The sequence below is a fragment of the Zeus faber genome, assembly GCF_960531495.2.
Source record: "Zeus faber genome assembly, chromosome: 1".
NCBI lineage: Eukaryota > Metazoa > Chordata > Actinopteri > Zeiformes > Zeidae > Zeus > Zeus faber.
Genome location: NC_137193.1, coordinates 33,179,488 through 33,191,363, shown reverse-complemented (window position 1 = coordinate 33,191,363; position 11,876 = coordinate 33,179,488). Strand labels below are relative to the sequence as shown.

Genomic DNA, 11,876 nt, shown 5'->3' with positions numbered 1-11,876 from the left:
TGGTATTCAAAAATGGTCCATTTCAACTCGGTCGGAGATGGTTGTGTTTGTTGTGTAACCTTATTAACTAACCCCCTTGAATGTTCAGCTTGCTGGGTCGTTACAAATATTTCCTGACTTTTCCTTGACACTTAACATTCAAGGCACCATATGAAAAAAAAATGTAACAAGCAAACTTCTGACATAGACTTGGAATAGCCATCTGTCAATGGACAACTGATCAATTCTTGTTAGTCCATTGTTCCATTTCAACTTTTTTTGTGTTTTTTTATAATGGTGCCATTTCAGCCTCATGTTAAAAATTCACTTGCTTTCCACAAAGATATATTTGAGACATCATTTCCCCTCAAACATATCGGTATATAAGGACACTTTTCCAAGACCGACTTGCCAAAATGTTCTGTTTTGTCTGTCCAAAATTGAATGAAAATGATCTTGGGGAAAAAAACAAAACCCCCAAAAAAAACATATCTATATATTTTACCCCTAATAATAATAATAATGACTTTGAAAAAACAAATACCTACATTGTGTATTCTATTATTCAGAATTTGTAATTGGGTGGATTGCAGTCATCGACAGGTTTTGCATTCAGCAAAATAAGATTGGTGGCCATAGAGTGGGAGTAGTTTATGAGCGACACTTAAAATATATTAGTGTTAAGTAAACCAAAGGTTTTTGGAAGCTCCCAGCGAGTGCGCCTGTCACCTGAAACCGAAGATCATTGACAATAAGGCGCACGGCTCGGAGCGCCAAACGGAAAACGTAGGCGCTTGCGGAGACGTGACATTTCTAATGTCACGTCTAATGTCAGGTCGGTGCACTCTCCCGGCACTGGCGTGTCATCCTCCTGGGGAAAGACTAAACTCGGGGGGGCAGAGTCATTAGAGCGTGGCATTAGACTGTCCTACGGGATCAGCTCTGCCCCAGTGATTTCTAAATCACCTGGGGTCCCAGGCGAGAGCCGCTTGGGTGCAGTGACAACTATTCCTTTGTTTTGACTTGTGCATTGGAAAATCAACACCTTTGTCTCGTTTACCTGAAAACACCTCACAGATTCTCCAACAGTATATGGACAGTGTTTTTTAATTTGTTTTTAAAGAAATACGGGGGGGGGGTCTTCCATAATAAGAAAATACACCTACAGTATACACAGCATAGTGAGATAACGGTCCCAATAAGACCTTCATTTTGCACATGGCCGGTAGAATTGAGCTGAATGGGGGGGCCTGTAATCCAATTGAAAACGTCAGCGTCCGTCCCGTTCACCTCTCGGCTGCGAGGCATCATTGACGTTTTAATTTCTGTACAAAAAAGGTGGTTGTTAATAATAAAAGAGGGGGAGGGGGAGGGTGAACCTTCGGGGACCGCCTCATCTGGGATCACTCAGAGTCAGGTGCTTTGGAGAGGAAGGGGTGGACGGATAACCACAAGGTATATGTAACAAGTCCACAATAGAGCAAGATGAGGGACTCCCTAGCGACGCTGGCTGCGCCCACGATCCCTACAGGAGGGGCCGGCGCGGGGTCACATGAGCCACTTGTCCTTCTCCTTGTTGAAGTGCTCGGCCCACCTGCGCGTCAGCTCCAGGTAGAGGTCGGGCCGGTTGGGCTGGTAGTCCAGATAGAGGCGGGACACTGTCTTCTTGGGCACCGCCCGCTCTACCTGTGTGCCCTCGTGCCACTGGTTAAAGGATGTGACTGTCACGATGTCTGGCCTGACCGCCAGGGCCGCCTGCAGGGACGTCTCGTAGTAGCGGCCGTTGACGCGGTTGCGCGTGTTGTGGTTGTTCCAGGGCCGCACGGCCGTGTCGACGTAGCCGGGGCCGACGCTGGGCACGAACAGCAGGTTGTTGCCGTCGCAGAAGGCCTTGATGGCGTGCCAGTTCTGGTGAGAGGAGCCGAAGGAGAAGCCGTTGGAGGCGAAGTAAGTGTACATGCCGTCAAAGCCGCCTGCCAGGATGTCGTGCTTGTGGCGCTCCTCCACGACGAGGGCCACAAAGACGCCGTCGTAAGGCGTGCCCCTGAGGCTGTGGGAGCCCTTGGCGGTCAGGAGCTCCGCCCAGGCCTCCGGAGGGGTCAAGTATGAGTCGTAGACGTAAAACAGAGGCAGGACCCGCCCCGCGCTGGAGCGGAATTTGTAGAAGGCACCGTGTGCTGCATACCTGACAGAAATGAGCGAAAAGGGGAAAAGCTTTCATATCAAATGACATTATGTATGATCACGGTAAACACCATGGTCTTCGAAAACTCGATCTCACCAAACCTGTGCCAGAAGTACTATAATGAAGACTTACTAAGAGAAGATTTACTATACATGCCTGCTTGTTTCTCTCTCTCAGAAAATCAAATAAATATGAAGCACGGCTGCCAAAGCGTTGCTGCACGCGTCTTTTGTGATTTTATTCTTAGAGGGCCTCGTTAAAAAGTGTTTCTCAAATTCTTCTTAGTTTAGTCCGTGAGAAAAGAGCCCACGCAAAAAAAAAACCTGGAGCTAACAGGAAAAATGCAGAGTTCCTCCATTTTGCGCTTGCTTCAGGTGCAATAGGTGAAGAATGCCAATTGTCCCTGAACATTAATGCCTTTGAAGAAGCCTTGTCAATACATTTATGCTCAAAAATATACTCAAAATTGTTGGGAATGTCTGTTAGTACATTGTATGATTAAACTGGATTGTCTGCATGTTTCATGAGTGACGCCCAGTACCTCAGAAACTCCCGTTCAGTATTTCATACATACAATCTAAAGAAATACACAGACGGTTTTTGATTGCTACCACATCAAGGGCGAAGTGAAGCTGGCCGGGCAGAGTATTGACGGAGCTTGCCGGTCCACTATCTATATTTAACTACTTGTTCCTCATCTTCCCCTTCATCTCCAGGGCCCTCTGAGGGCTCGTGTTTCACCGGCGCTCTAGACTTCTGACCTCGAAAGCGACACCGATACAGGAGCTCGGCACATTGGCAAGGTAAGAGGCAACACTCTATTATCTCCTTAAGAGTCGGAGACACAAGCGAGACGCCAACGAAGAGAGCGCGAAAGCGAGAGAGAGCGAGAGTGAGATGCTCATTTTCGCCACTTTACCTGCTCGATGCCACGCGCGTTGAAGTCCACGACGTTGCGGTGTTAATAGACAGGAATATCCGTGTATCATTTAATCATTTCAGATACGATTTAGAATCCAAAATCAGAAGTTAATGAATCTTTTTACCCGCACTCCAGCACCACCCCAAGCCAGTCTCCAAATCGGAGGAGCGTCTCTGTTGCCCCCGCCGAAGCACGGTGCAGGTTGGGGCATGGATACCACCACGCTGCTTCTACTGTAGTGTTGGGTCGTTCACGAACGATCCGATTCTTTAGAACGGAGATTTTATAGGACTAGGAACAGAGTCTCGCTGAGTGATGACCCGTTCTTATGTTTGCCAAGTTTTCCAGTTTTATGCCTTTTTTTTAAGTTACCGTGTCCACTACTGTTTTTTTTTTCGCTCCAAATCACGCTGGAACCAGGACACGCCCCTTTTCCGGCGTGTTCTGAAAAAAAATGACGTTTCTCCTGGCAATGGGAAAGGTGTCAATCGCCTATTTTTACCGGGTTGACCCTATACCTGCTAATTTTGCAGTAAAAACTGTAAGGAGGGGAGGAGGGAGATTGACTTTTGGGTCGAAGAGGAGGGCCCACCTACTTGTCAATGATGTATTTGATGTTGTCGTGCACGCTCTGGTCCGTCCGTCCCTTGTACGGCTGTATGTGAAACGCCACCTGTGTGAACACAATGCGACGATGGTTATGGTTTAAGAGCATTTCCTCAAGGGCAACACATATTAAAAAGCCAGTTTCGATCATGAAATTCACACTTTTGAGCCTCGTTGCTTGTTTCGTTTTATTAACAACGTCAGATGTGACCTCAGTTTTGCCCAAATGTGGAATGGTCTTCCAGTTGAAAAGCTTTCTCTTTGGGGAAAAATAAATGGGGTTTCAACATTATTGTCCAGACTTTTGTCGCAGGCTCTTCAAACTGCGATGTTTTTACTTGCATATGTATTGGCCTCTGGATGGCACTTGGTTGATGGATTTCTTGAACTGTTTTCATGCTAGGGCTGAAGCCACGATCCAAAATGTATTATCATTCAGCTTACTTTACGTGAGTATAGTACTATGTCGCCATATTGCACGTTGTGGGTTGATGAGGACACTGCATCAAAACTTTTCATCCTGGTACTTTTCACATGCTATTTGAGCGTACTACGGCTTTTGGACATACCGTCTGCCGTTTGGATAGCAATGCAAAGTTGTGATCTATTTCAAAACTGTGCATTTCACCGCGAATATAACTCCTGTACGTGTCATCATGTCGACTGACTTACGATCTCACAAGGTCTATTGTCGGCTCAAACTGCTTTGAGACAAAGTGCCACGTTCGCACATTCCAAGTGGGAAGAATGGAAGTCATGAAAAGTACGATTGTTCGTCGGTCGGCTTAACCAAATGCCTCAAGATATATATATAACATGAGGAAAAAAAATACGTCAGCACTGTGTCAGGCTGTCGAAATTAATCTGGCCTTTCTGGGAAATGGAGCAGACTGCATTGAATTCCTATACGGCACAAACTCAGAGGCTCCAAACTACAGGCCCGGGGGCCACATCCGCCCCGCGAGACAATTTAATGTGACCCCGCTACATGGTGATAATATATTGATAAATCTGGCCTGCAAATAATTAAATGTAAAACAGGATTAAATACATCATAAGAGCGCTATTTCAAATAGGATTATGATGCAATTCACTAATGTGCAGGAGAAAACAAAACAAAACCAAAAGGCTGGTTTTCCCTTAAGTTCAATACGGCCCCCCTAGATGAAGACAACCTGGCCAGTGGCAGTTTTGGTTTCCTCTTGCTGAGAATGGGACACACATGCGAACACGTGATGGATGGTTGTCCTCTCTGCTGAAAGATGGTTGCTACTAAAGGCACTTGCCTAGGCCAACCGCGGAAAACAAAGTCTGTTTTCCAGCTCACTGACAAACACGGAGACCGTTGGCGGAACAGAACAGAGCCATAAACGTGGGAGGCAACAACGGACTCCATCGACTGTTTTTTTTTTGTTTTTTTTTCCCTCAAAAGAGGCTTCAAGGTCTCCATAAACAGTTTCCATGGTAACACAGTGCTGTTTGGAACAGAAGGACTGGGGGAGGATGTCGGTTGTGGCGACTGGATGAAAAAAAATTAAAATAAATGACGAGTCAGCCGACGAGGTTAGAAGCTACTGAATCTGTGCCTCTTCGGCCAAATCAATGGCGGAACGGATGCGGATGGAGGAGGGTTTTGTTTGTTCATGTCCAACACTTTGTTCTGCTGTGGCTGCCGCTGATTTTTGTATCCGCATTTCAAATCCTACAGTGGTGCAGAAGCTCCCACGATGAAGACAAGGATGTTTTAAATAGAGGTACTGATAAAAAACAAGGGGTAGGGATAGGTTCATTATTTTTTCAACCCTGTCCTTATTAAAATGTTGGTTCCATTCATTTAGAACTGTTCTTCGGACAACCTCACCGAACGCTTTACTGTTAAGAAACTTACCGCTCTGCTGCAGCTTCTCACTGCACTTAAATGCAGCCCAACGGGACAAACACTTAACATTTAAAAAAATGTTACATCTTTTGAAAAAAAGGAAGCTTGCATTCCAGTCACACATGTCTTTGAATTTTTGAATAACGGTAACGTAACATTTTATATAAACTAGTCTTGACTGTCTTACTGTACCCAACCTAACATGGGCTACAGTAGGTTTCCGTTAGGAAGCGGTGAAACATCCTGTTTCTAGTCTTTTACATAAGCTCAAATTTAGCCAGAAGAGCTCAGTATATAGTCAGTAATAGTCAAAAGTAAATTAGTAGATCATTTGTGACAATAACGTGAGCTTCCCTTTTCAAAAAGGAGTTTTCTTTAAGGTGTAAACATTTGCCTGTTGGGCTGCAATAAAGCGCCGTGATAACCTGCAGCAGAGTGGTAAGTTTCTCAGCAGTAAGGCCTTCAGCCAGGTCATGCTATGTACAGTTATAAATGATGAGAACTAACATTTCAATAGGGTGGGTTTAAAATGGCACACCTTTTCTCTAATGGGTACGATTTAACTTGCAAAACTGGTAAATGGATAAGCGTAAGCTCTTTCTAAATGCAAATTCCCTTTTCCATTGTAGAGTGTCCTTGGGTTTGTGAAAGGCACTATATAAATCCCAGTTATTATTATTATTATTATTATTATTATTATTATTACTATTATTATTATTATTATTATTATTATTATTATTAATAATAATAATAATAATAATAATAATAATAATAATAATAATAATAATAATAATAATTATTATTATTATTATAATTATTATTATTATTAATAATAATAATAATAATAATAATAATAATAATTATTATTATTATTATTATTATTATTATAATTATTATTATTATTATTAATAATAATAATAATAATAATAATAATAATAATAATAATAATAATAATAATAATAATAATAATAATAATAAATTATTTCCTGTACATGAGCTTTAGTTGAAATAGCTGAAGCTATTTCATCAAATGACATAGGATGTCAGGAAAGAGAAAAGAGAAAGGACAGAGAAAAAAGGTGAAAGCACACAGACACACACATTCATGCGTGCACCTGTAGATATCCCTCGAAATGTACCGATATTTCAATTTAATCAGTTTCAATCCTCACTCTGAAATTTTAACAAGCCTGAAAATCATTTTTTTCCATTCAGCTAGTCTTCAACCAACTTATTTAGAAAAATGCAGCTAATTCAAGAGATATCTTTCAGTGAAATCAGTGACATTTCAAAGTGAACAGCAAACTTTTGATGCTCTCTGAAATAACAAAATTAAATACAGTATGTCTAACAATACAATACCTCTGGACTACGAGATCATTTAAGCAATCTTATGAAAAATAGCATTACCTGAGACGTTTAGATACAGTATGTTTCCCTCCAAATTTCAGGGCAATTTTGAACTAACGATAGAATGTGAATTAGAGGAGTTTCCATCGGTTGGTTACAGGCAAATTACTTGAAATATGCTGTTCCAATGTCCAATGATAATAGATAGCTCTTATGCAATAGGTTGATGAAACAAAAAAAAGTAATGAAATTGTTAATCATAATCATTTGTATCACAATTAATCGACAGCCCAGCCCTATAGGAACATTGCAGGATCGAGATTCAAGTCGGCTGTGAGATACAGGCCTTTGTACAAGTGCCACTCAGACTCACTTAGAGACAGGGGGGGGGGGGGGGCAGGAATTTCTCAGCATTGCATTCACATCCCTCTGCTTTTCATGGGTTAGGTGATAACAAGGCCCCGTACAATGCTGAATCAACCATTTGAGCTCAGCTCATTGCCGAAAGCGCTGTCCCAAGCACCTTCGGCTTGTTAAGGATTTGTGGCGACTCCCTAACCGGCTCCAACCGAGAGTTTGGAGCAAAGCAATGTCAGCAGTTCTAGATCTTAAATTGCAGGGGGGTGGGGGTTTAAGCCCTCAGTAGAAATATGATTTCCTTGTGACTATAAGTAACGTGCAACGTTTATGGGTTGAAGCTGGACAAAAATTAGTTTTTATTAGGGGAGGTGGGTCAAGGGAGGTTGCAGCAAGGGCAACTTAGTAGGCTTGGGCAATCTTGCAAAATTCCAATGGCCAATCGCAGGGGGGGCAGCGATCGGCGGTATACGATTTTATCGGGGGCGCGCATGTGTTGGGGTTCGTGCACGCATAGAATGCAATGTAATGTCGAAAATGCGGTCTCCCCGTTCCAGAAGTGCAGCATTTATTATTTACAAGTAAAGTATTTACACTACTACTAAATTCCCAAAGCAACGGAAAGAAAGGGGAGACGTGAGTCCTGACAGTGGGGACGCACAGCTTTTTTTGGAACAGTATGGAGTAAGGACTTGGACAGTCCCTTAACTCAGCTGTATTTAAAAATGTTGTTCCATACGTATAGGAAACAAACGAAAATAAATAGATCTAAAGTAAAGAGACAGGCAGGGGAGCTGACACACAGCGCTGTCTGGAGGAGACACCAAAAAAAACTTGAATTCTGAGTTATATTTATGTTTTTAACTTTCTATCCCGGAGTTGAGGGTCCATGGGCCTTTTATTTCTCCTTTTGAGCACCTGCCCCTCAAAGTCTCTGTACGGGACTGTAGAGGGAAAGTGAGACCCGATTACCAGTGGTTACTCCCCCCCCCCCCCCATCTCCCTCCCTCCCCGTCCACTCCGGTTTCAGAACACAGTAAACTACACTTACACCGTTTCAATCCTCACACTTTTTCTGGCAGATAAAAAAATAATAATAATAATAAAATCTCTGTCATCAATGTCAATCACGGTTGATGGAGTTGATTTCCGATAGACAATTTAATCGGCCTAGCCTACAATTTAGTGCATAATTCTAATGCAGGAATGCAAGAGGGGTGTGTTTTAGCTTTCAGCCCTCCCTGACAGGAGGCTCATTCAGCACAACAAACACCCAAAAGGGGGGTGGGGGTGGTGATGGAGAGAAAACATACCGGTTGTCTCACCAGTTACCTTGATGCTGTGTCTGTGGGCAGCGTCCAGGACAGCGGGGACCAGGTCCTCAGTGGGCTCCCCGTGGTCGTCTGCCACCCCGGGGGGGTACCAGGACAGCACCAACACCCCTGCAACACCACAACAGGGTTTCAAGACTGGATGGAGGCACAAGTAGACACTTATGATGTGCTTTTAATTCTTCCCCTTGTGAGGATATTGGAAGTTAAATTCGGACGAAAGGGGGAAAAGGGCAATGGCAAATCCGGAAAAAAGGGAGAATTAAAAGTATAGAAGAACATGAAAATATTATTGGCTTAGAGACATTGGATCGTCATAAAAACATTGCTTTCATTTGATAAACTCAACTCAAACTCAACTCTCAAAATGACTCGTTTTGTTTTCATGCACGCATGAGCATTACGTGCATGAGAAAGGTTCACCTCTGGTGGGGAAAAAAAAACCCCAAAAGCCCATTCAGCCTCTGGAACCTTTACCTGCCGCGGCTGCTTCTATCTGGGACATGTGGGTTTCCAGCACCTCCGGGTCCCTGGAGCTGTACGGTCCCAGCTCGGGGTAGAAACTCGACGCGACGTCGTCGGGAGGTGCGTGTCTTCCCTGCGCGTGGCTGGCCGCGATCTTCGGGTCCCAGTGGGGTACCAGGACGTGGTCCCAGTGGATGTATTTGCTATCCATCTTCGGGGAGCCGTACCACAGGTAGTAGAAGATGTGCACGTCGTAGAATATGCTGTAATCGCGGTCGGATTTGGTGAAGACGACCTTCGTGTCGCCGGCCGGCTGGGACCGCGTCGGCGACGCTGCCACCGCCGCCGAGTCTTTGCCCTCCTGCCGCCTTCGCTCCGATCTCTCGCCGGCGAACTCGATCCCCGGAGCCAGGTCCGAGAAGCCGTCGCTCGGCTTGAGCGTCCTGAGGCCCATCATCGTCCCGAATATGAACAGGGTGAACAGGAAAAGTGCGACGAGCGCTTTTTTGCGCAACCGTGTCATCGTCGCCGTCCCGCAGAGTAGACCGCTCGCTGCGGAACAGACCTGCGGAGTGTCGCAGCCCCCCGATCACAGCAACCCGCTGCCCGTGGATGGACGCGTCTCGTCTCGCAGCATGAATCGGCGTCGAGCAAGCGGCACAGGTAACGGAACGCATCAAATCACTGCAGCGGGTCGTGCACGATCGCCGAGATCGGAGCGACCGATCTCACGTTTAAGAATCACGGCCGTGATCCCGATAGCCTCCGACCCTTCCACGCGAAATAGAAAGTCTATTTCCAATAGATAGTCAACAACAGACCGTGGGATTCCTCAGCGACCCGTTCGGCCCGTCAAGTCGGTTTCACCCCGACCTGCCTCCTCCTCCCCCGGAGCAGGTGCATAATAAGCCACCCGCTGTTTCACTCGCATCGTATCGCGGTGCGCGACACGCAGCTCTGCTCGTCGTATCACGGGTATCACGGATCGCTCGGTCGTCACCCCCCACCCCTTCCCCGGATGGAGCATTTTTGAAGCCCTCTCTCTCTTCCGGGGGCCAAAGCTGCACCATCCCATCATTCATTGGCTCGTCACTGGCGCGGGCATTCGCCTTTTGTTTCGTCACGCGTGGGAGGGGGGGGGGGGGCGCATTGCCACGGTCGTGAAAATGCGCGACGCAATCGGGCCTAATTCGAGTTTGGATTTATTTGTCATAGTCACTTTAGGTGGTGGGAATATTTTTCATCCGACGGCGTGCTGTTCTTTTTTTGTGTGAACGACAGTTAACCGTCTGACCCTCGCTGCCTCTCACGTCCTGCGTGTAAGTGGGCTACAATACTGCCCGGAAAGGCGGACCCCGCCACCAACAATGAAAACCGCATACTGTACAGAGGAACACATACATAACACAAATACTGTACATTGAATGGCTGTATCCCAGAACGTGCAAGGTAAATGCATATAGGATCAATATCCCACACGGGATTTTTAAAATAAAATAATCTTACGGATAGCTACGTTGATTTGTAGACTATGGCTGCAGTTAGTGATCAAACGAAGTTCGGTGCTTTTCTTTCAAACAAGAGATTTGGGACTTTCGCCACCACAGCTTTTCTGGGACTGTGCCTGGTTTGAGCTGCCATCTAGTGATTTCAATGGGTATTGTGCATCTGCTCTCATATTACTAAATAGGTCGGTTAGGACTACAATGTGCATTCAGCTCAATGCAGAGTTGACTTATAGGATGCGGGCAGCCATTGGCCGTGTATATTAAAAGGACTGAAAAAAAGGCTGATATCGTCCTTACGAGACACAATAAGACACTACATTGTGGCTTCATCAGGATCCTTCCATCATTTAATTACTCATATCAGTTGACTCCTCTTTACCTAAAATGGGATCTTGTGTCAGCAGTGGATCGATAGTTGATGTGAAATAAGCATTGGTTCGGAGGGCGTGGATCAGTTGTAATTTAAAAAAATATAAAAAACCTTAGAGATGAGAGATCATTTTGGACTGCGGTGATAAAACACAATACAAATGTTGGATTAACTTGCTTTTATCCATTTGAGCTGTCCAGGGTACTGAACTGATTCTCCATCACACTCTCGTGTTTCATTTTTTAAAGTGCTGGCTGGGGAAGTTGTAGTAGAGATTTGAGAAATGTTGAATAAAATATGATATTTTGGACAACTGAGGAGCACAACAGCAGTATCAGTTGGAAAGAAAACAATGACAAATGCAAAGCAGTGAACACTGCACATTTGTAGGACTTTTCACAAAGTTTGGTTTTGGGAATTAAACCCACAAATAATTTGTGTTGACCGCAAAGTGCTAACACAAAAACATCAGCTTACCTCAGTTTTATACGGGTTACAACAATGACTACAACATGATAACAATTGACTACAAATTGGCTTCAAACTTCACCACCTACAATAGAAAAATGTAGAAAATCAAGAGATGAAGTTTGCTGGAGGAACTGAAGAACTGGAGGTATTTTAGATCAGGAAACTGTACAAATTAACTTTGGACCAGCAAATGAATCAAGAAACTCTCGTTTTTTTTTTCTATTTCTCAATTTCATGGTTTTGCATTTTCAATGTCTAATGCAGAAGCCAGTATAATTTAACCCCCCCCCGAGAGGTGCAAATATTCCTCAATGTCCAAGTATAAGTATATCTATGTGTACTGTATGTATGTATCAGGGGTTAAATTGGACCTGTAGTGAGAGAAATGCTGCTTTATGGTCCTTTCTATCTATTATTCATACTGTACTACAGTTGTATGGCAGAAAACTTAAA

The 11,876-nt window shown here is 44.4% G+C and overlaps 1 protein-coding gene across 1 annotated transcript; it reads right to left on the bottom strand.

Annotated features, from left to right (window-relative positions):
• Window positions 1-1,218: 1,218 nt before the first annotated feature.
• Window positions 1,219-9,952, bottom strand: maneal (mannosidase endo-alpha like). The gene is made up of 4 exons (XM_080007076.1): window positions 9,087-9,952; window positions 8,611-8,720; window positions 3,683-3,759; window positions 1,219-2,164 (listed from the first exon to the last, which is right to left on the bottom strand). The coding sequence occupies exons 1-4, from the start codon at window positions 9,595-9,597 to the stop codon at window positions 1,528-1,530; spliced, it is 1,335 nt and encodes a 444-aa protein (XP_079863202.1). The 5' UTR covers window positions 9,598-9,952; the 3' UTR covers window positions 1,219-1,527.
• Between the last annotated feature and the right edge of the window lie 1,924 nt (window positions 9,953-11,876).

Coding starts and splice junctions, on each gene's coding strand:
- maneal (XM_080007076.1), bottom strand. CDS start 9,597: ATGACACGGTTGCGCAAAAAAGCGCTCGTCGCACTTTTCCTGTTCACC. Junction 8,721..9,086: donor GATAGAAGCAGCCGCGGCAG/GTAAAGGTTCCA, acceptor GTGGTGTTGCAG/GGGTGTTGGTGCTGTCCTGG. Junction 2,165..3,682: donor ATCAAATACATCATTGACAA/GTAGGTGGGCCC, acceptor CATTTCTGTCAG/GTATGCAGCACACGGTGCCT.